Below are 26,027 nucleotides of genomic sequence, written 5' to 3'. Positions count from 1 at the left end.
ACACTGGTGTTGTCGAAAAGCATGACTCTGGAGTCCAGAAGTGAGTGTTGATCTCTGCCTCTCCCTTCCCCGGTCTTTTTCTTCATATGCCCCATGTACATCAGAACTCTTGCTGCGCCAGCCTCCGAGGGTTATTGTGTGTGGGCTTTCTCTCTTGTTCTATATATAATTCTATAGATCTATGTATTTGTGTATGTGTATATAAAATGTACGAGGCATGATGTCAATGTTGGTTGCTATTGTAATTTCTGACTTCCTTTGTTGTCCCCTTAGAGTAAGTAGTCTTAGGGTAGCAATTGAGAGTAATAACTAATAATCTTTGTTTTAAAGTTTACTTAGTCTATTTTGAGAGAGAGAGAGAAAGAGAGCAGGGGAGGGACAGAGAGGGAGAGAGAGAATCCCAAGCAGGCTCCATGGTGTTAGCGAGGAGCCTGATGCAGGGCTTGAACTCATGAACCGTGAGATCATGACCTGAGCCGAGATCAAGAGTCAGATGCTTAACCTACCGAGCCACCCAGGCACCCCGGGTAATAACTAATACTTAGCACTGACTGTGTGCGAGGATCACACGGAGGACTTAATGTGAGTTAACACACTTAGGCCTTGGGTCCTAAAGGAGTTGAAATGGAGAAGAAGGATGGGAACGGTCTCCCACTCTTCCTTGTCTTTGGGCCTTCCCTTGCAGGTGGAGGTGGAGGGGAGGAGGAGGTGGCTGGTTGGAGTAAGGAAGTGATGGCTTTAGAAGGAGAGAGGGCCAGGGAGATTGAGGGGAGCAAGGGAGGAACGAGAAAAAAGGGGAGTGAGCTGGATGCTTTGGATTCCCTCCACCTCACACCTGCTCTCTGCTTCTGGATCCCCACCCCTTCCAGCTTCTGGTGGATTCAGCTCCTGGGTGAGGGGGAGGGAGAGGGGGGGGGGTGTGTTTATTCTCAGCCACCTCACCGTGGCTTGGCGGTGACCCTCTGCCCAAGGTCACATCACCTCTCTTCAAGTGGCCACTCTTTCTAGGGTCTGGTGCCGACTCCCTCTGCCTCTCCAGGCTTGGGGTTCTCTCACTCCCTTCTGTCGCCAGCCGTAAGTCCCTGTATCACCCGTTGCTGGCCTCTTTACACCCTGTGCTCGCTTTGTAAATTTCCCGGTTTTGAAACTCTTCTTAACTACGCATCTGGGTATCCTGTCTCTCTGGGATCACGACGGGGCAGATGGGAGGGTCACCAGCTCAGAAGGCACGGCGCAGATGAAGGCTTATGGTGTCCTCACTCCTGAGGGTGCCCCTGTCCTATCCAGGCTGAGGTCTCTGGGCTGGAACGTTAGGGGTCGGGAAGATAGGTTTGACCTTCTTTCCGGGGAAGCCCAGGCGCTTCTCCACTGCCTCCCAGGTGGCCCCCCGGATTGTTGCAGGAAAACCTATTTGTATTGGGAAGCCCACATTCTGGGCACACGAATTTGGTGCCCAGATGGTGCCTGTATTTACAAAAGCCCAGCACACTGACAGGACCTGCAGACACATGGATAAATATTTTGCCTTTCTTCTTAGGCAATATTTGAGTCTCTCAAATTTAATTGCTGTCAAAGACAGGATGCTTGCGTCCCTGAGGCAAAGCAAACAGGGAGGCCTCCAGCGGGGCCGCTCCGGCAGCTTCAGCCAGGCTCTCTGGCTGGTCACCTGCGGTGCCTGTTGGTCAGCTCTTTCCACCTGCCTGCTCTTGCCAAGTGTCGGGTGGCTGGGTGGGCTGGGTGAGGGAGACCACGGGAGGTGGCCGAGGTCTGCCGGGAGCCTGTGGCCACTTGTGGAGTTTGTTTTGAGCCTGAGAGAACCTGATCTGAGCCAAGAAATCAGATACTTTTCTCAGACCTTAGTGATGGGCACCAATCTGGCCATTTCCTGTGGGATCTTGGTTTGTTCAAGTAGTTACTGGTGGTATTCTTGTTACAGTTCTCTACCCTTTATATTTTCCTCTTGTCTTTCTTCTTAAAAACAAAACAAAAACAAGGGTGCCTGGGTGGCTCAGTCGGTTAAGCGTCTGACTTCGGCTCAGGTCATGATCTCACAGTGTGTGGGTTCGAGCCCCACATCGGTCTCTGTGCTGACAGCTCAGAGCCTGGAGCCTGCTTTGGGTTCTGTCTCCCTCTCTCTCTGCCCTTCCCCTGCTCACACTCTGTCTCTCAAAAGTAAACACTGAAAAAAATTAAAACAAAAACCGGAAACAAACTGACCTAGTTGCCCCTTGGATTACATTTGCAAAGTGCAGCGAGAGGCTGTTCTGTGCATACGTGGTTTTTTTCCTACCTCACTGTGATCAAATAAACCTCTCCTTACGTTGTCCGGAGAGCGAAGAGGTGTTTGCTGTAGACGCAGACAGAGTTCTGCAACAGTGCCCTCCTTTCGTTCATTATATTCTGATTTGCCTTAATTATTTTCGTCCCTTGTACAGAGCAGAAGCGGTTGGATTCCTTGCCCACTGCGGTTTTCCAGAGGGCGCCTGGTATTATTCCTTCCTTCCTTCAGAGTGCACGTTACTGGTGCGCACCCTGTGCCAGGGCCGGGGAGGTAGAGACGAGTGGACGAGACCGGCCCCTGCCCTTGAGGAACTCGTAATCTAGTGGGGGAGTGAGGCGTGTGAACAGATAAATCCCAGCCCGTTCAGTGCCTGCCGCAGGAGGGCAGGAGCATAGGGAGGAGCGAGGAGGGTCCAGGCAGAACCACTACTGCTCCTCTGTTCCCGGGCACAGGCTTCCATGCGAGACAGGCTTTGCTGAGGAGCTGCCACTTTGGCCACTTCCTACGAGGATTGGGTGTGTATCAGGGGCAGAGTCCTGACGGATATGGGCTGTTTGGGGGCAGGGCAGGCCACCTGGCAGGGACTTGCTGCCCGAGGAGCGTGAGGTTTATCCTGTTTGTGGGAGAGACCACGGTTTCCTCTCTGGAAGACGGTCCGGGCAGCGGTGTGGAGGGAAGCCCTGGTCAGGAGATTCTGGGTTCTAATCCTGGTGCCGCTATTTCCTGGGGCAAGTCGCCTTATCTTCTTGAGCCTCTATTTTCTCATTTGTGAAATAGGATCATATCCTGCCGATGATAGTAGGAACGCTGCGTAACTGGGTGGTATCGAGGATTAAGTAAGGACACATCCATAACAGAGTTTTCTGCCATGGGGATGAGTACAGAAGAGGCAGGATTACAAGTGGGTTGGGAAGGTTGGCTCCCTCCCAGGGAGGCCGACAGGGCCCAGGCAGCCGCATCTCTATCCCGGGGAGCCTTGTGCACATCTCTTCTGTGTGTGCCATGACATGAGTAGAGTTGGAAACTGTTGGTTTATGTATGAAACCATTGGCAAGCCTTTCCTGCAAGTAAATCTTCAGTAAATGTGGCCGTTTGTTTAGCTGGGTTGTCGTATTCACATAAATACGGTAGAGGGTGAGGGCACAGAGGATGGGCTGGCTTCCAGGGACATTTCTTTCTTTTTATTTTCTATTTTTAAATTTTTCTCAATGTTTATTTTGGGGGGGGGGTGCGGTGAGAGAGGGAGGGAGGGAGGGAGAGGCAGAGAGAGAGGGAAACACAGAATCTGAAGCAGGCTCCAGGCTCCAAGCTGTCAGCACAGAGCCTGACATGGGGCTTGAACTCAAGAACCTTGAGATCATGACCTGAGCTGAAGAGAATGCTTAACTGACTGAGCCACCCAGGTGCCCTCCCCCCCCCCCCCTTTTTAAAGCTTATTTATTTTGAGAGAGAGAAAACACGTGTGGCGGAAGGGCAGAGAGAGGATGGAGAGAGAATCCCAAATGGGCTCCACACTGTCAGGACAGAGCCTAACATGGGATTTGAACCTATGCATTGTGGGATCATGACCTCAGTCAGAGTTGGCTGCTCAGCCAACTGAGCCACCCAGATGCCCCTCCACGGACATTTCTGAGGTAGAACTGACAGAATTTGGTGACCAATGAATGTCAGATGGAAGGGGCCCCACTAGAGGTGGGGGGGCATTGGGGATGGCAGGGGGATTTATTATGTGTAGAATGGATGCGAGGTGATGCTATTCACGGAGACTGTTAGGGAGATTAGAGCGTGTGGGTTTAGGTATGAGCGTGACTTGAGGTGGTCTGATAGACCACTTTTCCAAGAGGCATAGCAAGATAGGAAGTTAGGGAAGAAGGAAGACTGGGGATGTGGTCAGGGTGAATGCTGGGGGCATATGTGAGAGACTTCAGGACACTTATAAGCTAAGGGGACAAAGGTGGAGGAAGTGAAAAATTAAAGGAAAAGCATGTACAACACTTTCCCCCAAACTTTGGCTCTTTGAACGGTGTCTGTCCCATTGGGGGCGTGTCTGCCAATAACTGGCAGTTGGGAGTTGGCCGGATATGATTTACGATAAGGCATCGGTTTCACGAGAGGCACCGTCTAAATGATTGCGCTCCACCGACTGCCAGGTTCCCTGCTGACAGTGAGCCAGGGGTCAAATGATTCAATCACGTGCCACCACTTATAAATTGAAAATCAGTGGGGTGCAAAATGGATTACCATCAAAATCTATTCGGGTGCAAAACCAAATTTTAAAACCCCTAACCTTTAAAAATCCCTTCTTTCCGGATTCTTTGCGATCCCTGACACTGGGTTTTAATATCCCTCAGATATGCAAGCATCAGCCAACGTGGCTGCAGGAGACCAAAGGTAGCAAGGAAGGAACTCCTCCAATTGTTCCTTTCTTTGGGAATTTGCAAACATGGTGGATTTATGAGTTAATACGTTGGTAATTCTGTTAGATTCTCAGAGGCTGTGGTTCTCAAACTTAGGTGCACGACAGAATCACCTGGAGGGCTTCTTAAAATTCAGATTGCAGCTCTACCTTTGGGTTTCCGGTTCAGCAGGTCTAGGGTTGGGTCTGGGAAATTGGATTTCTAGCAAGTTCCCAGAGGATGTCGATGTCCCCGGACCACACTTTGAAAAACTCTGCTCCACGATATAGACTTGTTTTGATAATTGACTAGCAAAGCGTGCATTGCTAACTTAGCAGTAAAGGTTCTACTGGACCAGGTGTTGAGTGTGTGAAGGAGCCCGATTTTTTTCCAAAACACTTGACAAGAAGAGGCTGGTTCAAGGAGATGGACGTTGATTTGAGTGCTTTGTACTCAGAGATGAGGTTAGGACATGGGAGAGAGGAGAGGGAAGAGGCCTCTGTGGCTCACCATTCTGTAAGACCGTGTGTGCTACAGGCACAGATGACATCATTAAAGCAAAGCCTGTTCTGTATCAGTCTATGGGTACAAAGTGTTACTGTCTCTCTTTTTTTTTAAGTTTATTTATTTATTTTGAGAGAGAGAGCTTGCACATATGGGGGAGGGGCAGAGAAAGAGGGAGAGAGAATCCCAAGCAGGCTCCGTACCCCCAGTGCAGAGCCTGACATGGGGCTCCAACTCACGAACCAGGAGATCATGACTGAGCTGAAGTCGGTCACTTAACTGGCTGAACAGGCATCCTTGTTACTGGCTCTTGATGCCAAATTTCTTGCCGTGACTTGAAAGTTGATTTTCTTAAGGTTAAAAAAACCACGGACACTACTTTCTTAGCAAGCTTCGATTGGCCTAAACTTTGACTCTTCCCATCTCTGAATGATGCCAGAGAGGTATTTTTTTCTGTCTAAATCGATGGTGTTTGACTTCAGTTCTACTCTCTTAAGAGTAGACCTTACTTTTTGGGGTCAAAGTTACTGCCTTGTCTAAACTATAGGTGTCACCAGGCCTAAAATGAAACCAGTCTCTTTCCTCAGGACAGAAAACTGCCCAGTTTCTCTGGGCAGAAACCAGAAACTGCCCCAGACATGGTTGCCGCCTCATTAATGTTTGATTTCCTGTCTCTCTTTGCCAGGAGAAATTGAACGATGCACGTATATCAAATACCACTACTCCTCAGCCACCATCCCCAGGAACCTCACTTTCAACATCACGAAGACCATCCGTCAGGATGAGTGGCACGCCCTTCGTAAGTACACCTGAGTTACTTTCTTTGGTGGTGACCTTTGGTGGTCACGGAGGTTTGGATGCCCATCAACAGCTTGTTCCGGACAGTATGGGTGTACCTCTTAGGCCTGTGGACAGTCTCAGAGCAGGATGGTAATTCCTTAAACTGCCCATGCCTGGGGCTCAGAATTGCCTCAGTTGGTTTTGATTGCATTAGATTTAAAGAGTTTGCTTCTAAAATTAAAAATGAAAACCCCCCAAAAACAACCCAAGAAATGAAAAAACAACCAACAGACAACGATTAGTAATCTTATGTCATTACCCAGGTAGACGTTTTAGATTTCACCTACCGAACAAAACCAGCTCCTGGGATCTAACTTCAGCGTGTCTCCGAGTTGCTTGGAGTATTATCACGGCAACCTGTAAAATCCCTCGTGTTATCCTTTCTACCTGGCGAGGCCAGCTGGGGGTTGCATACTGCAAAGTGTTGGCAGTATGCATCTGGGTGGGTTGCCAAGGGGTAGGATCTCGTCCTCAACTTACATGTTTCTGTTTTCCCAAGAATGAGAGGCTTTGGGACCCAGTTCGCATGTGATAACTCAGCAAAGATCAGAATATCTGCCTCCATTGTTTAGGGAGTTGCTTGGTCAGGGACCCGCTGAGACTTAAATCATGATAGGAGGATGACTTAATGAGCAAACAGTTGCCTATTTTTATTTTTCTGTTCCATGGGGATATCCTGCTTGTCTGTGTCAGGGATGTTCTCATTTGCTGCTGGCATGGGTCTTCATGGGAACACATTCTTACTATTCTTAAGCTCTGTGCTGCCTCTCTTGAATTTGTCAGTTCTTTCCTATTGCGGTTTTCCCCCCACAGAATGTCACAAGGCTAAAAAAAGGAGGGTCTTATATTGTTGGTTAAATTGTTTCATCAACTTAGAAGAAGGGTGAAGACCTCTTTCTTCCCTTTATTGTCGCCCAGTTATTTTTCGCATGCATGGGTTCCACTGGGCATATTCCACTTGTTAGTTTGGCTTTAATCAAACAACCATAGGGAGGTGGGAGAGGCAAGTAAAATGAAACCAGAGCAATGATTCATTGGTTTTGGAGGGCGGGAGGGAAGGAAGGGGAAGATTGTGACCAGGTGTCTGGATGATTATTACTGCCACTGGCCTGAAATGATAGGGAAGGTATCAGTGGCTGAGAAGGCCTTAACAAATCGTTGCCTTCAGGCTTTGACATTACTAGAGATACTAACCAGAGCATGGGGACAGAGCTAATGTTCCAAGTGCATTCCCATGTACTAGATATTGAGGTAGGCAAATCACATACTTCCTTAATTTTAATGTGAGATTTGCCTTAGAGATACTCATAATCAGGGTTGTTAATTTCTTTTTTGGAGGTAGATATTTATGGGGTCAAATACATAAATGACTAAAATGATTGCTTTGCCTTGGTCTGCTGTCACAGAAGCCCATAGTAGATGTTCAAGATTCGTGATAAGCCTTGTTGAATAACCACTTAAATATCACTTAAGTTATGGGGTCATAACAGAATCAGAGAAGGAAGAAGTGCTTGGCAAAGCTTCGGTTCATATTTACTCATTCAACCCAGGTTACTGAGTTTTTCGATGTACCAGGCACATAGTGGATACTGAGGCCACAGGGAACTCTTCCAAAGAGCTCACATCTGGAGGTGGAGAAAGGCGGGGGAGGGGGAGAGACACATTCACAAAGCAAATAATTACAAGGTAGTGTGATAATTACAATACAGTATAATTGTTTTAAGCAATTAAGGTAGTTTTTCAGCAAGAAGGAGAATATTTTCGTCTAAATTGCATGGAGGCATTTTGAGGGAAAGCCAGAAGGTTGCTATTGGCTGCACACGGTAGATAGATTTCAAATAGATTATCTATCGCAGCATCACCGAAATTGTCCCATAGTGTTGGCAAAGACGGGGAGAGGAGGCTAATGCTATGGTTTGTGGAATCTTCTCTGAGTCCAGTGTCTCTGGGGTCCTTGTTCCAAAACTGTGTGGTGCCGTTGGGTTCTGCAAATGTAGTGTGCAGCTCAGGCTTGTGAACAGATCTATTTTTAACCGATGAAAGCTATCTCAGCAACTGATAGGCAGCAGTTTTTGGCATCCCATGGTGGGTGAAGCGGGAGATCCTCTTTGGTGAGGGATTCATCTGCCTGTTTCACACGGTAGCCTAATGGGCTATTATTAAGCAGGCAGAGAACACTGGCCATTCCTGTCACCGATGACGGCTATTTTTAGCCAGGGCCGTTTTTAGTTCAGATGTAACATCTGAAGTTGGTGCTAAGTATAATTGGCAATGCTGGCATAATGGGGAAGGGTAGTTAATGTCAGCTTTAATCTTCAAAGGTCAGGTATTGATACGAGGTGGGAAAAGGGCTCATAAGCCCCCTTTGAAATAAAGTAGAAACTACAAAGACTTGCAAACCCGTACGATCAAGCTTTGGAAATTTAAAAAAAAAAAATCAGACTCTGATTTCTTATTAGAGAGTTCTGTACTCTTTAATACTGCAAATGGGATAAAATAATTTCATTTGATACTAGGTTGGTTATCATTTTGAAATTTGACAAAAATATCTTACTTTCTATAACTTTTCTCAGTAGTAGTATTTGACAAAGGCGAGAAATGAAATTTCTTTTTTCTGAAACAACTGGAAAATATTTTGGACTTTGGTTAAACTGCGGTTATGCATTTTTCATTAGAAGTTTGCATGTGGTTATCACCCACTGATGTGGGGAATTTTTTTTTTTTCAAATAGGAAAAGCACAATTTGGCTTAAAACTGTGCTGTGGTTTTTGAAGAGTGAACCCCAGCAGTAGCAGGCTTAACTGTTTGGCTGAGAGCTCATTGACTTCATGGTCAAGTGAATAGTAGGTGAAAGAATAAAATTATTTGTAGGTCACTAGGCTTATAAATCCAAGTGTAAAGAGATAATAGCCACTGTGGGGAATAAGGGTCAGAGTCCAGTGTGTGTGTGTGTGTGTGTGTGTGTGTGTGTGTGTGTTTGGGGTGGTGGTCTCTGAGGTTCCAGTGGTGAGGTACTGTGTGTGCTTGTCCTTTATGCCCTGGCCACCTTCCCACCCTGGTCGGACCTCCCCAGGAGAAGGCAGAACTCCTTCCGGAATTGGGACTGTCCCCTTACTCTGCCTAGGCCTGACAGTCTGCCTGGGACAGCCCACTTGCCCTCCCATCTACCGGCTGCCCTCCCATTAGGTTCCAGTGACACCGAGCGGCGATTGTCCAGCCCCCATGCACCCTGGGTACGCTACACTTCTGATCCAGGTCCTCCTGCCCCCACCCCCCTCAAGGGCTGCAGCAGGACAGCGAATGTCGCCGGGCCAATGAGGATGGGAACAGTGGCTGCAGGAGACGAGGTTGGCATTGCCACTCTCCGGATACTTTGTCTGGTTTTATGTTTTGAATATGACAAAATCAGATTAGCAGTGGTCAGGGAAGGCAGACTGGCACCTTAAAGAGCACTGCTTCCTCTTCTCACTAGAAAATGTCCCCACAGGCTTCTCATGCTCTGCAGTTGAGTCTCAGATTAGAGCCCTTGTCGGGAGAATTATGTGTCCTGCAGCCTCCAGGGGCCCCTGAAGCCATCCCAAGTGGCTTTGCCTTTGCTCTATGTGCCACTGGTGTCCCTTTGGCATGCCCTCGTGGCCTAGCTGGAGGCCTGCACGTGGCCATTGGCAGGGCAAGGGGAGGTGGCGGGGAGGGGACCCTGGGTGGCCCATGATAGGGTCCTGAGAGCCAGGAGGCTGAGGGAGCAGGGTCTGGGAAGATGTCACTGAGACATCAGTGCTTCTGCAAGAAGGAGCTGGCACAGGGTGGAGCTGCACCAGGCGACCCCGGGGAGGCCGGCGGGTGGCACAAAGGAGGAGCCTACCTGGGTGATGCAGGGCAGGTGTCCAGCAGAAGTTGTGAGAAGGGTGACCCTTTCTTCCCCTCTGATCTCTGCTTTGCTGCTGCTGAGTTTCCCACCCAGTCTGGGCCCTAGGACTCCCGAGTCTCTGTTCTCATGTGCTCAGGGTTTTTCATTCCACTCGGTGTTTTCAAGATGGAGCTTTCAGCTCACAGTTGATTGCCCCTGGCAGCTGGAATCAGGGAGCTGGGACTCCACTTCCCTGCAATCAGATCCCTTCCCTTATCTCTCAAGAGGCTAAGAGCCAAGAAAGCTAGAGTTTTTTGTTTTTTTTTGTTTTTAAAGCCTCCTTCTGTCAAGTCTGAAAGTTCAGTTAATTAGATCGGATGGTCACACGGCACATTTCCAGCTGGCCAGGGAGGGAAAGAGAAGGAAGAATGATCTCCGACATCCCCGCTCCCCCATCCTCCTGAGGATGCTCCTTCAACAACACACGAACACGCTCACATGGTAGCTCTGCAGAGTAGGATCGGGAGAAATAAGATCTGTAGTTAAAGAGGGAGGGAGGGAGGGAGAGGAAGGAAGGGCCATAGGGGAGGGAGATGGACGGACAGAGATGGAGCCTGAGACTGTAAAGGAGCAAGGACATTTCAGTGGATGTGCTGAAGGGGAGAAGAAATACAAATACACAAGTGTCTTGTCCAATGTAGACCCTTGAGTGACACACCTGGCTTCCTGTCTCCAAGGCTGCCCATGGTGGGGGGATGGGGTGGGGTTGGGGGGCCTGTAGCCTAGCTCGGTTTTGCAGGGCCAACCTCCACCCAGGCTGGTATATGGTGAGAAGCTCAGTCTGTCCTGCTGCTCTGGCGTGGATCTCAGGGCAGAGCCCTTAAGTCTGCTTGGCCAAGCCCTACCTGATCCCTCCTCTTGCCTCTTCTACACCCTCTCCTCTTGCCATAATTAGTGCATCCTGCCCCCGGACCCTAGTCTCCCTGCTGCCTGCTGCTTGACTCCCTCTTATCATCCCCAGGTTATGCCCACCTCTTGTGCCCTAGGCTGCTTCTTGTTCTTCCCTGCTGGCCTCAGCCTTCTGGACTTGGACTTAGGCTGGCTCCTTGCCTGATTGCACTTGGCTTTTCCTTTCCCAGTGGACTGCCCTGGCAGCTCCTGGACCAGCTTGTTCATCTACCCTCTGGACTTTCCTCCCATTCAGGCTTCTGGGCTCCAAGCTCAGGAGTTCCCTGGATGTCTGGTCCCTCCTTTCCCAGCCATCCCTGGTCACACAATCAATGTCGTAGACCAAGGGGTTTGGGTTAAAAATAAAACAACGGTAATTATAACAATGACAACTACGTCTTTATTCACATCTGCTGCAATGCCCCTCAGAGAGTGGCTCAAGGTTTCCTCCTAGGAGCTCAGTCTGCATTGTACTGGCTCCTTTGCAGACAAAGTAACCAAGCTAGGGAGAAATGGGCTACCTAGAGGTCTCACCTTGGCCTTGGAGGAATCTGAGACTTAGAATCCAGGTCTGAACTCCAGCGGACTCTCTCCAGCTATTACTTCCTTTCTGTTTTTGGCTGGTGTTACGTAAAACAGCCTAATGAGGTAAACATCCCAGACGTTAGAAGCTTAGGTCCCCTGCAGCGTCAGCCATTTTCCTTCCCCTGCATCCACATCTGAGCCCAGCCAGTGTGAGGCTCTTACTGTGTGCAGTCTGTTGTGAGCTGCCTTTTGCTTGCAAGACTGGCATCCATGGGGGTCATGACTAGCAAGAAACCATCCCCAGCATCGTGAAGGCTTGTTCACACAGAAACTTAATCATCAGGGCATCACCGTATGTCACTTGGTATTCTAAAGTCTTTGCTTTTTGCAAACCATCTTTGCCTCCCTGCCCCTCCTAGCCCTTGCAGAGGACGTTGTAAATTTTTGAGGATACCCACAGGCTGCTCCGTGCCTGTCCCCACCCCCCCGCACCCCCCAGAGCTCCAGTGATTTTTCCGCAGCAAGCCAGTCAGAGAACACAAACCCCTTCATGTGATCTTGCACTGATACCTGCCCTTGCCCTCGTAACTCCTGCCAGAACCCACCTTTTCTTCACAGCCTCCCCCTGCCTGTCAAAAATTTGATGAACTTGTTTGTGCTAAGGTGTTCATGTTTTCTTGGATTACTTTTCTAGATAGCATTTTTGTTTTTCATAAGACCTAACCCAAAGGAAACAGTGAGTTGGTTAAAAGTAGTATGGAGATACTTAAAATCACGATGCATCTACAGCTGTCAATCCCATCTGGTTAGATGGCTGGCCTGGCTGAGGGTCAGACGGGAACGGAGCGGACAAGGTGAGGGTTTATTTCACTGTGGCTTTAGGAGGGAGGAAGGAAGGAAGGAAGCCTGGAGTAAAAGGTGGGGTAGAGTAAGGTACAAACCTTTCTGTTAAAGATGGGCCAGTGATCCATATAGTGAAACAAATCTGAGAACCCTTCTGCTGGTGTAATTGCGGTTTTCAACCACAATTCATCCGAATGTACAGGTTCAAGTTTGTGCTGGGAATTAGTTGGAAGTCTGGCCTAGAGGCATTCTCTCAGCTTCTGCTGACTGGAAGTTGTTTTCTTCCGGCCGAGCATAGTGATAGGGACACCACAAAGGAGATCTGGGCGCCACCCCACTGACTTCACCTTGTCCACTCGTTCATTTACTCATTCAATATTCATGGAGTACCTGTTCTTCGAGAAGGCCCATGCTAGGTGCTGGAGGGGATATTAAAAGGTATTCTGCTTTCCAAATTGGATGATATATTTCCAGGTGCCAAGCTGGCAAGGGATCAGACTGCTTGTTGCTTAATGTTTATTGACTACCCATAGTGTGCAGGCTGATGCTGCTGACGTGCACACATCATGGGTCCCGGATTCCACACTTCAGTCAGCAAGATTTCATTGTAGAGGGCATAAAAGCAAAATCCAAGCCCTAAGTACCATCCCATGAAGGCATGGCCTGTTTTTGACAGCAAGGAGAATGTGGGGATCTAGGATCTGCCTGCTTTGGGGGAGCTGTCCTCGCTGTAGGTGCTGAAAAGAAAGCTCATTAGGGCTTGTGATTCTTCTTTCCAACAGCCAAGACTGTCAGAGCTCACTGTCCAGGCAAGCTATAAAAGGGAGGGGGAGGAACCAAACCAAAAACTGAGTATTCCAGTGTGCAGGGATAGCTCAACAACAGTGAATATGGGTTGGATGAGGTGTGTATGTCTGAGCAGCAGACACTTGCCATTATGGCAGTGGGTCAGTAGGTATGAATACAGTGGGTACTACTTTGGGGGTTCAGGGCTACATGCTTTCTACAGGTCCCACTTCTATAGGAAATCTAGAGCTTTAGTGAGTTAGAATAAGAGAATAACAGGGGTGCCTGCGTGGCTCAGTTGGTTAAGCGTCCGACTTTGACTAGGTCATGATCTCACAGCTTGTGAGTTCGATTCCCTTATTGGGCTCTGTGCTGACAGCTCAGAGCCTGGAGCCTGCTTTGGATTCTGTGTCCCTCTCACTCTTTGTCCCTCCCCCGCTCAGCTCTCTGTGTGTGTGTGTCTCTCTCTCTGTCTCTCAAGAATAAATAAACATTTAAAAAATATTTAAGAAATAGAGAATAGTAGTTGAGAAAAACCCACTTTTAAGATCTGGGATACACAGATCAGGGGTACCATGCCTTGAATAAGATAGGAGATAATTTTAGTAAGAGCAGCAGTCTCAAACTGTGATGAGGATTGGTCCTGGGCTTTGGGGGTGAGACTGATTCTGAAGATGGTAGGACTATGAGGAGGGTATGTGAGAGGCATCTGGGCATCAGAATGGCTTAGCAGAAAAAGTAATCAAGTTCTGTATTTTGTGGTAAAGGTCCCATGAGAGTCCAGACCAGTGCTACTCAAATGTGGTCCATGGACCATCATCTGTGAACTCCTTAGAATGTGGATTTGTGGGTCCCAGTCCAGGCCTATAGAACTAGGATCTCTGAAGTTTGGGAACTCTTGGTCTGGAGACATGGGTGGGGCTGCAGTGGTCATTGAAAGCTCAGGGAAGGACAGAGAAGGAGTGGGCTCTGGATGGGAATCAGGAGAGGAAATGTTGCATCTAGCATAACCTCTCCCACAGAAGCAGGACTTGTAACCTATTTGTGTATTCCTTGTCATTAGTTGATTGATTATAAGAGAGCATGTGTGAATGTGAGTGGGGGAGAGGAGCCAGTGGGAGGAGAGAAAGAATCTCAAGCTGGCTGGCTTGGTTGTTTCTTTGTTTGTTTATTTACTTATTAATTTAGAGTAAATGTGTGAATGTGAGTAGGGGAGAGGGGCACAGGGAGAAGGAGAGAGAGAATCTCAAGCTGGCTTCACACCGAGCGCAGAGCCCAATCTCAAGACTGTGAGATCATGACCAAGAGTTGGACACTTAACTGACTGAGCCACCCAGGCGCCCCATTCTTTTTTTATGTATGTATGTCATCTATTTCTAGAGGTATATTTTCTTTGTCCATCTTTCTGCATTATGTGTTATTAGCATCCTCCTGACATCTACCTAAAACCTCTTTGTTGTATCTCCAATGTCCTCTTTCCTTCAGCAACCAGCTTCAGGCTCCACTGCAACTCGGGGACACTGGATTGAGTTCTAGCTTTGTCACTGTTTAAGCATATGACCCTGGGCAAACTATTTAAGTGTTTTAAGCCCAGTACACTCATCTGTAAAACAGAGGTAATAATACCTGTCTTGAGAGTTATTATAAAGTTTAAATTAAATGAAATGATTCATGTGAAATCAGTCGGTAACTCTGGGAAGTCTGATACCAAGCAGCATTAGGTGCTATTATTATTGGAATGCAGAGTTGTGTCAGGCATTGAGATCCCCGTAGGATGTGGGGGAAAGGCTCTAAAATGGCATTTTGTGGACTTGGGGGCTTTTCTAATGAACTCTACACAGGCTGTGCGGGTGAATGGATCTGTTGTAGGTTTGCTGTCTGCACAGGTGTATGTGATAGGAGCATCAGGTGTTCACAGTGTGGGAGTAGAAAGTGGCTGAGAGTATTATGTGCTGAATGGCAACAGTGTGGCATATTGTGAAAGGAATTTCAGAGCAGAAAATCATCCATGTTTGGGATCCTCAGTGGGATACCAGTAGCAGAAGCAGCCTTCTAATTTATCAGTTGTGTCCGATAAGAATGTAGTTTAGACAGTAACAGGAGTCTCTAAAAGAAGATTTACATACTAAGTGTCTAAGAAGTAACATTTTCAGAGCTCTGAAGATAAATACACTGTGAGTACATTTGTACTGAAATTGTTGAGGGGAGCATGGAAATGATTCTCCTGACTGTTGTAGCCCAGCCCTGCCTCTCAGGGAGGCAACAATTTTCAGTCTGTACTGTGATCAGATGCCTTTCTATGTCTGAAGTGAAAAAAATATATCCCCAATGTGGATACTTCCAGAGTGTTGGGGATATTGGGCAAGGAGGAGGGTCTAGAAAAAGGATAGTGATGTGGTTAGGGTTGAGGGGGAGGTGTGATATTCCTACTCTGGAGGAAATAAACTCCTTATTTTCAACTCAGTGCCCATTATGGGCTATGGGGTGGTGCTGGCTGTGGTCATGGATTCTGCCATTCTGTGTTATCAACCGAGGAGAAACAAGAATTGCAGGGAGATAGGTTGGCCTTGAAGATAGCTTATAACCTACCAGTTGGGTGAGAGTTGAGTTCTAGTTCTGCCTGGCCTGAGTCCCCTTGAGAGTCAGGAATGGGCATGAGAATTGGTAGAAGTGTTCTGTAGCCACGACCATTGGAAGATGATGGAACTTGAATCCTAACAACAGGGGTTTTAGGGAAGCAGTGAGGATCTGAAGTATAAGGTCCATGGAGTGGGCAGAAAGCAAGAACCAGATCCAAAGTGAAGGTAAGGTGGAGTACCTGAGACATTACCTTACCTGAGAAGGTAAGGTAGGATCACCTGAGACATTATGAAGCACTTCTGAGTCCAAGACTCTGGCATTGCTCATCGAGTCATATTTAATGATTGGCAGTGTTGGCTGCTGGGACAAACAATCCCCACATTTCTCTGTTCATGACTAAGAAGAATGGGTGCATAAACTGATCAGGTTTAAGGACACGCTTTTGGCCATTGTCTTAGTCATGGAGTTACCAGGCTGAGCTAAAATGTTGGGTCCTCTGATATTATTTTGGAAGCTGACCCCTGCTGGAGTTAGGCTTTGAGGCTGATGTTCTCTGCCACTTGTATTCTTCTTTGACTTTTGCTGATATGGACTCTGACTTGAGCTTGGAAGTCATAGTAGGCCAAGAGACTTGCCTGGTTCTGAGTAATTCAGGCTTACCTAAAGTAGTTCTCCATGGAATTCAGCCTTGCTCATGTAAAACTATAATTCTATGTGTAGAAGGTAGGAAGTGGAGCTAAGTCTTAGCCAAAAATAACGTGTTACATGTCTTGCTTCCCTCTGTCTCCATATCTATCTTAGGAGTCTCCCATGGAAGGTTGGTATAGACTACAATTAAAACATTCTTAGATTCTTTGTAATTCAACATTCCAACCAACACTCCATCCAGTAGAATTTCCTGGAATGATGGAAGTGATCTATAAATCTTCATTTCCCAATATGCTAGTCTTAAGCCACATCTGACTGTTGAGCTCTTAATTTAGGAGTAGTGCAACTAAGCAACTGAATGTCTGTTTAACTTAAATTATCACACATGGCCGGCAGCTACCATATCGGACAAGGTAAATTGTAAACTATTGGTGATGAACATTCACACGTTAAAAACAAAACCTTACAGGTTTTCTGTGTGCCCCAGCCATTTTCAGGGGGATAGGAATGCACATTCCCTCAGGTCACCCAGATCCTTACTTGCCACATTCCCCTTGGGCTCCCAGAAGCCCCAATCACAGAGCTAATTGGGGTGTTCGTAGGCTTTTCTGCTGGTCTGTACCATGTGCAGGTAAAGAGAGGTAGCAGGGAAAGGATCTCATCATTATCCATGCTGGATCTGGGCCAGGTTGTTGCAGGCTGGGTTTCCTAGGAAGATTTTGAGATGGGAGTTTTGCAGGAGGAGGTTCATTAATGAGTGCCCTTAGGGCCCATTTCCGTGGTGAGGAAGGGGACAGAGCCGGGTTTGACAGAGGGAGAAGTCAAGCTATAATGCAGGCCCAGTGACCCCTCCCTCCCAACAGGGCTCTAGTTCTACAAATGGCCCTTCAGTTTTTCCAGAATTGGGTAGAGGTGGCTAAGTCTTATCTTCCCACCCTAGTTACTTCTTGGATGTGGGCTACCATAACAGGGGTAGCTTTGGGCCTGCAGCTCTCTGAGTAATCCCCAGAGGGGCTGACCCCTGAAGGCCAATAGCCCTCCCAGAACTGGGGCAATAAATCCTTCCAAGATGGGGGTTCTGGGCAGTGCACATGGTATCTGGTGTGTAGGTGTTTGAAGTGATTCTTTGAGGTTGCCACTGTGGTAACTGAGACTCCAATGGACCATCTCACCCACAGCTGTAGTGGATAAGAGACAGAGGTGCAGCTAGAGCCCAGGCCTTTTTGGCTGCAAAATTCATGCCCTTTCCTCACCCCAAGGAGCCCTTACCTTTATTGGACATGTCTACTCACATTCTCTCCTCCCCTCTGTTTTCCCAAGTATGTTTTCTTAATTTCATTATCCTACAGGACGTCCCTGCTTCATCCTCTCCTGCTTTCTACCATCAGTGACACCCTCCCCCCATTACCTAAAGTAAGTGAAGACCCTTCCCCATGAGCCGCCAGGCTAGCTACCCCTCCTCGCAAGAGCTCCAGTGTTCAAAAGAAATGAAGAACGCTATTTATTTTCCCCTCTGGTTTTTTTTTTTTTTCCATTTAATTACTGGTATCACAACAGTTTTTTTTTTTCTATTGCTTTTCATTGTAAATGTATAGTATTTAATCTACATTATGAGTTAAATAGGCTTTTGTGGACTAGCCTAGAAACCCAATCATTTATAACAGACATGACTTCTCTGGAAATGGGTTCTGAATTCTAAATAACTGACTTACAAATGAGGATTTAGCACGGAACTCATTTCAAAGCTGGAGACTGTCTTTCTACTTTCTGGGCGGTTTGCCTCTGAATGGTCTTACCGCCTCTCTTCTTTCTGCATGTCAGGCTGGGTCCCCCGAACCAGACACCCTCAGTGGGGTGGCAGGCACAGACTCCTCCTTGGTCTCTTGTTCTCAGTCCATAACCAGCTGTTGATACACAATTAATTAATGCCCCATGGTAAGTCTTGTGCAGGCTTATCTAAATCCAGGAACCCAACAGAGAGACCGCAAGCATCCTTGGCCTTGGCATCATTCAGTCTCAGTCCTGCCTCTCAGTTCGCGTTGATAAAGTAGACTAATTATGTAAGATTTCCCTGAGGCTCTTTGCTTGGGCACCTACCACCAAATTAGAAATGAGCAGTCAGAGGTGTGTGTGTGTCCTTCTGAGGCTGAGAGACTGCTGAACAAGGGTGTGGGTGTGGAGGTGACCCCACATGGGATGACATCAGCGTTCGTATTCCACACGCCACCTGACCCACCACCTCACTCCTGGAGCTTCTAGATGCTGCACAGTTGCCAGGGAAACCAGGAAAAGGAGCTGTACATAAGCTGTCTCCCAGAGCTCAGGGCACATCCTCTTGGGGGTATAGCAGAAGGAAGGGTGTGTTCCTTCAGGCCCTGAGTTGAAGGGAAATGCCGACTTGAAGCCAGCACACCCCCTTATGCTGCCCCAGTCTGGTTCTGTCCGTATGTCACCCTAGCGTTGCATTGTGGACTCCCAGCCTGTGCCCTCCCCCATCCCACCTTGCCATCAGCTCCTACCCCAAAGGGATCTTTTCACTTCCTGGAAGTAAAAATTACTTCACATCAAGAAAAGGGACCTCTGATTTATGGTTAAGGGCTGAAATCCAGTTACTGTTTAGCTTGGCAGAGCTAACAGAAATGTGCAGAAAAAAAAAAAATTACTAACTCTGTTTCATTTCCTCATTAAGTTGAAAGAGAAGGACCTGGCTCCTGAGTGTTTACAGTCCTGGTCAGAGCTTTGAAGCTCTGGTTAATGAAGAGCCATCTTTGCTTGTTCCTGGAATGACCTGGCAGGACCTTCATTCCCAGTGTTGACTGAAGGCCTGTGGTATGCACGATGGGGCAGCGAAAGAGAGGCCTTCGAGGGGCCTGCCACCTACTCGAGAACCTAGAACAGTGACGGCAACCTAGGATAGCAAGCACCGGTGCCGTGGGTTGTGGGCAAACAAAATGCTGTTAGCAGTGTTCAGAGGAGGAAAAGACCATCTCAGCCCAGGACAGTGGGTCGGGAATAGTGGCACTTGAAATGGCCCCAAAATATGTCATTCATTAAACTTGAGTTCCTACCATTTCCAGAAACCACTCTAGGCACTAGATGAAAGAAGGTGGTTTCTCCCCTCACAGACCTTGTACTCTGGTGTAATTACTACCCTTGTTGAATGCTTCACATGGGCCCATAGCTGTACTATGGCCCTGGTATGCCATTATTTTTACTTGAATCCCAACTGTCCTATGAGGAGCGTATCTTTTCTATCTGTCTTACAGTTGAGGGAACTGAGGCTTTCTAGAGTTTATGTAACTCATGGTGTGAACGATAGGACTTGAGGATGCCTTAGGAAAGTGATCTATCAATGTGTATGGGATGGATGGAGATGGGTGGCTTCTGACCCTGAGGAAACTTCCGTGGTAGTCCGGACCTGATATCTCGTGGTCTGGATAGACTCAGTGGTGGAGATCTGAGACTTGATCAAACAAGGAGTTGAAGCTATCTGTTGAGTTGGTGTGCTTGCGGGGGAGGGGTGAGACTCTGAGGTGTGTGGCAAAGGTCTGAACAAGTTGGTTTCTGACTCATTCCCCATTAGAATATGGCAGCTGTCTTTATCTCCATGAACATTTATCAGCACTAACTAGGGGCAAGGAAAATGGGGAAGGGAGCATTCTTGGAAGCATAGGGAAGAATTAACTGTATTTTGTGGAGCTTACATTTCTCTTTCCATACATGGAAATAAGGCATACTCATTACATTCAAAAGCTAATTCAACTTTGGCATCTAATAAATGCATGAATCCTATCTCTTTGGCCTTGTAGTCTTAAGGCTAACAACCATTTTCATTCTTTGTATTAAGCAAGACCCCTTTGGGGGTCTTGAATGTATAAAAATTAGTTTTCATATGTATTTGTTATATTTAAATAAATTTAAATGTACCAGGCTCTTCAAAATTATTGTCGAGGATGGAATTGTCAACTGCAACCCAATTCACAAATTCACTGATTACTCATGAACTCAGATTTAAGAAGATGGTTAGATTTTCTCATATCTTTTAATTTTAAACACTGGTTTCTCACCTAGAGATCGTAGGCAGGGTGGAATCAATGAGTAGGTATTACTTACTCTCAGAAGATGGGGGTCTTCTGCCTTGCCCAACTGGAGCTGTGAATAATTCACCATGATCCCAGGCTCCTTTTTCCTTCCTTGAGGTTGAGCCCATTAAAATTGCATGATCAGGCGACACTGGCGAGGAGGTGATTGGCACCCTCCGTATCGGCTGCCAGAAACTTCAACAGAGTCTTAAAACAACCTCAGCTCTCATTCTGGGGAAACTGAGCTGCCACGGGTGGGGGTGGGGGTGGTGATGGCCAACGGGTGAATGAAGAACGTTGGGGAGGAATAGCCAGGTGTCCCCTTTATATGCAGTTGTTTTCCTGAATTCCCCTGACAGTCATCCTGGGGTACATGGAAATGGAATGCTGTCTCCATGCTCACTATTGATAAACTTAGTCGTTATCATCGGCCTCGTCATTAAGTATTTATAGTTTACTGTGCACAAGGTAAGTGCTGAACAGATGGCGCCCTCTTCTAGAAGCTTTCCAGGACTACCTAATTCATCTCCTTCAGTGAGATGGGATCTCCAGAGAAAGCATCTGTAGCCAATTGGTCACAGTCATTACTATGTTTTTTTTTGGTGGGGGTGGGCAGGAAGGGGGTGGGACTTGATGCCAGTCTGAAGGATTTTTTCAAATAATTTTGACAAAGGCTGTGGTTCTTTTGAAATATATATATATTTTTTCTCATAGCTCAATGTATCACATTTGTAGGACCAGCTAGGATTCAACTTGGAGGCTGAAAATGGTGGGAACCAAGTGAGACTTTTTAAGTGCCAGGGACTCAGCTCAAGTTTATTTAACAGTTGTCACAGATTGAAACCTAGAGTTAATGCTGGTTAATCTTGAATTTTTTTTTTTTTTAACATTTTTAATTTATTTTTGGGACAGAGAGAGACAGAGCATGAACGGGGGAGGGGCAGAGAGAGAGGGAGACACAGAATCGGAAACAGGCTCCAGGCTCCGAGCCATCAGCCCAGAGCCTGACGCGGGGCTCGAACTCACGGACCGCAAGATCGTGACCTGGCTGAAGTCGGACGCTTAACCGACTGCGCCACCCAGGCGCCCCAATGCTGGTTAATCTTGAAAGGAGAGAGGAAATCTGAAACAGAGCTTGTCCCCAAGGGTCGTTCTGGGCAGCAAGCATTTGCCCATCATCTGAATCCTTTAAATCTCTGTCGTAATCCTGCCCTGTAACCACCGGCCCAGTCCCTTTTTCTTCCTCATGACATGAATGTTTCCCCTCCTTCCATTTTATCTCTTTTTATCATCGACTTATTTCATTTCTCCTGATGATCAAAATAAAATATAATAGAAAAATCTGACAGAAAAGTGTAGGAGAGCAGGAAAACCTCATCTAAAATTCCACCACCAAGCAACAAATTGCCTGTCGTGCAAATATCCTTTAGCATTTCTTTCCATGATGTAAATAATAGTTTATGTATAATTTTGTATCCTGAGTTTGGTTTATAGTTATAAGCATTTCCTTTTGTCACCAAAACTTGCTATAAGCTCAATTTTAATGGCATAACAGTCTACCATATGAGTACGCGTAATTTACTTAACCTTTCCTGTATGGTTAAATGTTTATGTTTTGCTGGTCTGGGGCTGTTAGGATGATACTGTAATGATCATCCTTGTGCATAAATCTTTGACAATAGTTTTGATCATTTGTTTAGGATAAACCAAAACGGGGATCATTGGCTCCAGAGACGCCTGTATTTTTTTTTTTTAGGGTCTTGATATGTAATGCCAAATTGCTTTCCAGAAAATTCCAGCTGGTTTGGTCTTAACCTGAGTTTACCTAGATTGCGAATTCTTTATTTATTCAAGTATATTCTAATTTGATGAGAAACAGTCACTCATTTTTGAAAATTTCATTTCTGCAATCATGAGAAGGGTTGAATGGTTATTAGCCATTTGTGCTTCTCATTTTTCAAGTTCTGTCTTCATTTTCTTTGTCTTTACTTTCCTATTTTCTTCTTCTTTCCCGTCCAAATTAATCCCTTCAGTATGTGTGCCACTTGGCCAAGGGCTCCTTTTCTGGTCCCTCCCCACCCCCTTCAACCTGCCACTCCCTCCCCCTCTACCCCCGATTTAATCCTTTGCTTCCTCTTTTAGTGTTTCTTTCTCTGGGCTAAAGAGGTTGACAGCTTCTGGATTGGACGCACAAAGCCCTAATGGGTGCTCAGAAAATGAAGTCCAGTAGCTTAAATGGGTTCGGTAACATTGGCATTTTATGGCTCTTGGAGTCGGTTGATACTTGGGGAAATGCCAAGAGGAATGAAACCTTGTTTTGTTCACATCTGGTATCTCCAGCGCCTGGAGCAGAGCTGGTACGTACAGAGAAGGCAAGGCGCTTAGTGCGTATTTGTTGAATGAATGGACAGCACCCGTTCAAGTGTGTGGCTGCTTTGCAGTGATTTGGCCAGCCTGACCCACAGCTCTAACTCTGAGCTCAAGAAGAGAACAAAAGGGCTGCGAAGAAAGTTTGACATTTATCTACATTTTGCAATTTGTACAAAAGTATAATTAGATTTCTTTTCTAGAGGTGATCCGTTAATGTAATCAGTGATTGCAGTTACTCAGAATGTAACAAATTGCTGATGTGTCATATAAATAAACACTTGCTTAGTGAAATAATTCTGTACCCAGTACCAGCCATTTCTTTCTTCCCTTTTTTCTTTTCTTTTTTTTTTTTTTTTGGTACGAGACCTGGTACCTCCCTCTTCTGCAGCATCCCCCTCTGGAGACAGAAGCCAGGCCTGCTCCTAGGAGGCAGGAAGAGCCCTTTCAGTCCCTATATATTGGGTGGGAGGCACACAGCGGCTGGTCTCCCACCATCAGGTGGCTAGTGGTGCTTCAGGTCACTGACCACACGCTCTAGTGAGCATTGCTTTTCCATTCAACTTAATTCTTAGTGAAAATAAAAGGAGGAGTGGGAACATAGCACCAGTTAACTCGTGTAAACTTAGGGGACCAACTTCCCGACTTGGTCCTTTTATAACTTCACTTCCTCCTTCTCCTTCCGGGAAGCTTTCCCCAGCCCTGTGGTGGTCATGGATCTCCACCTGTCTGCCTTTCACAGTGGGTAGGCCCAGCAGGGGCCCTGAACCTCTTTCTCCAAGGCCCTTGGGGATCCACCAAACCCTGGGAAGCAGGAAGCTGGTCATGGGAACTTCATGGCCTAGTTGAGAAAATTTGGGGAGTTCATCTGGGTACAGCCGTAAGCTGCCCTCCCTTAGAACCAGGGGGAAATAGAGGATGTCCGTTCCCTGGGTTGGAGAGTTCTTCAGTAACTTGGAGCAGAGGGAGGGAGAGAGTGTTGATTGGCATGCGGTAATCCTCGAGGAGTCCGGCGATTCTGAGATGAGGTCTCAGCCTTCCTCTCTGTCCAGGGTTGGGTGACCCTCCTGCATGTATTGCTCTCAGCACGCTTTTTACTTTCCATTACGGTTGTTTACTGCAGTGCCTCTCTACTCTGGGGCAAGGATCACGTCTTACTCATGTTTTAATCCCAGTATTTAATGTGATGTCTGGCAGACAGTAGGCATGAAGAGCATTTAATTAATTAAAAGAAGTTGAGGTGCACCTGGGTGGATCTGTGGGTTGAGCGTCCGACTCTTGGTTTGGGCTCAGGTCATGATCTCACAGTTTGTGCTGTCAGCTCAGAACCTGCTTGGGATTTTCTCTCTCTCTCTCTCTCTCTCTCTCTCTCTCCCCCTCCCTCCCTCCCTCTCCCCACCCCCCCTCAAAAATAAACAAATCATATTAAAAAAAGTTGAGGGGCACCTGGGTGGCTCATTTGGTTAAGTGTCTGACTCTTGATTTCTGCTCAGATCGTGATATCACGGTTCGTGAGTTGAAGCCTCGCATCAAGCTCTGTGCCAACAGCATGGAGGCATTCTCTCTCTCTCTCCTTCTCTCTGCCCCTCCTGTGCTCATGCTCTCTTTCAAAGTAAATTAATAAAACTTAAAAAAAAATTAAAAAGTTGAAAAGCATGAGAGTGAAATTGTTGGGGGCAGCGTTGGCCTAAAGCATGATGGTGTTGGCTCAGAACTGTGGTGGGTAGATTGGACATTGCTCTCAGCTGGGCAGACTCCGTTCTGAGGAAGAAGTTTTCCTGTTTTCCATATTAACCCTGGAAACCTTTCTCCAGGTGATGGTCCACTATAGCTTTTGCTCCGTTTCAGGCTGGTCCTTCTCGGGGGTTCCTCTGTGTCTCAGCACAGACAGACGTTGGAAGTTTGACTTGTGGGTTTTGGGGTTCCCGTGTCCCCCTGGGTATGTGTTCTGTCAGGGAAGGGTCTTAGCCTCTTGCCACACAGATACTTCTAGGGAGCTCAGTGTTTGGCAAGCCCGGAACACTTTGACTTAATACCTTTTGCTGGTCAAAAGGATGTTGGGAGTTACACGTATCCCTGTGAATTCTCCACCGAAAAGTACTTCTCCTTTGTGACAAATTGGCAGAGCTTAGTTCAACTTCTTTGAGTCTTAGTTCGCTTCGTGTGCATCTTTGTCTCCCACCTGAAGTATTCCCCAGGGCAGAATTTCCAAATTGTGATCCCAGGGCCACCAGTACCAGACCCATCTGAGTGGGCTTGCCAAAAACCCCCAAAACACACTAAATTCTTGCCTTGCCGGTTCAAACTACTGAATCAAAATCATAAGCAGAGTCTAGGAGTTGGCATTTTAACAAGCTCTGAAGATTATTCCTATGTGCTACCTAACGATGGAACAGTCCCCCCCCGCCCCCGCCCAGGGCATAGGGTGTTTGTCTCCCGAGGAGCACTGGTCCTAAGAAATGTCTGGTCTAGATGGCAGCAAGGGGCAGTAACCCTTTCTGCAGCCTGCCTCTTGTGGACCCATAGTTCTGTATGAAGCCTGCAACGTGCATTGTGGGGGTTGAAATATGAATAAGATGCTGCCTCGGTCCTCTGTTACAGTTTATGCTGTGTGTATATTTGTACATAAATTACTTCAGTAAAGGGCACACAGGATAAAGTTGGGATGATCTGGTGAGTTTTGGAGGTGGGGGTAGTATTCAAATAGGACCTTGAGGGGAATGGCTAGAACTTCCCAGGCAGATATAGGAAACAAAGACTTTCTAGACCCATGCAGCAGCTTGAGGAAAGTCTTGGAGACATGGAGGCTGGTGAGATGTCTGGGCGGCGGTGGGGAGTCCCATGTGGCTAGAATGGAGAATGCACAAGGCTTTATGATGGGAGGAGAGAGGAAGGAGGGGTAAAACTCAGGGACATCAGGGTTTTCTTTGTCCAGTGTAGCCTTGAGACATTTCCATCAGGATCACTTAGGACCACATCCTCGAGATACAAAACCTGGTCCAGCGGTTTGCATGACCATTATATTTCCCCACACTTGAGTTAATAAAACCCTTTTGTTCTTCGTGTCATCTCCTACCCTCTGCCCTCAAAATATGTGTGCCATCTGCACTCGGTTCTGTATGGCAGAGCCGAGCCCCGGTGAGAGAGCAGAGGACAGACCGAGAAGAGACCGTGTGGTCAGTTCTGCTTTGTCTCTGCTACTGGAGGGACAGACGTGGGAGGTGAATAATCCAGAACAGTGGGTGATGCAAAAGGCATTTATATTTGGCTTTGAAATGCACGGTGTGATTTCTGGCAGCAGGAGCAACAGATTTACCTTCCTAATTAGGCAAATATTCAAATGAGTTGGCACTCCCTGAACACATGCCACCCAGTTCCAA

General features: G+C 47.1%; 1 protein-coding gene across 1 annotated transcript in view; it reads left to right on the top strand.

Moving 5' to 3' along the window:
- The window catches only part of TMEM178B (transmembrane protein 178B), a 379,754-nt gene that overhangs the window by 128,621 nt on the left and 225,106 nt on the right, over positions 1-26,027 (top strand). The window contains exon 2 of the mRNA XM_058724067.1: positions 5,867-5,980. Coding sequence (XP_058580050.1) covers positions 5,867-5,980 — 114 coding nt within the window. The remainder of the gene's footprint in view (positions 1-5,866; positions 5,981-26,027) is intronic.

Source organism: Neofelis nebulosa, chromosome 4 (assembly GCF_028018385.1).
Source record: "Neofelis nebulosa isolate mNeoNeb1 chromosome 4, mNeoNeb1.pri, whole genome shotgun sequence".
In the NCBI taxonomy this organism is placed as follows: domain Eukaryota; kingdom Metazoa; phylum Chordata; class Mammalia; order Carnivora; family Felidae; genus Neofelis; species Neofelis nebulosa.
This window is presented reverse-complemented; position numbering and strand designations above follow the sequence as displayed.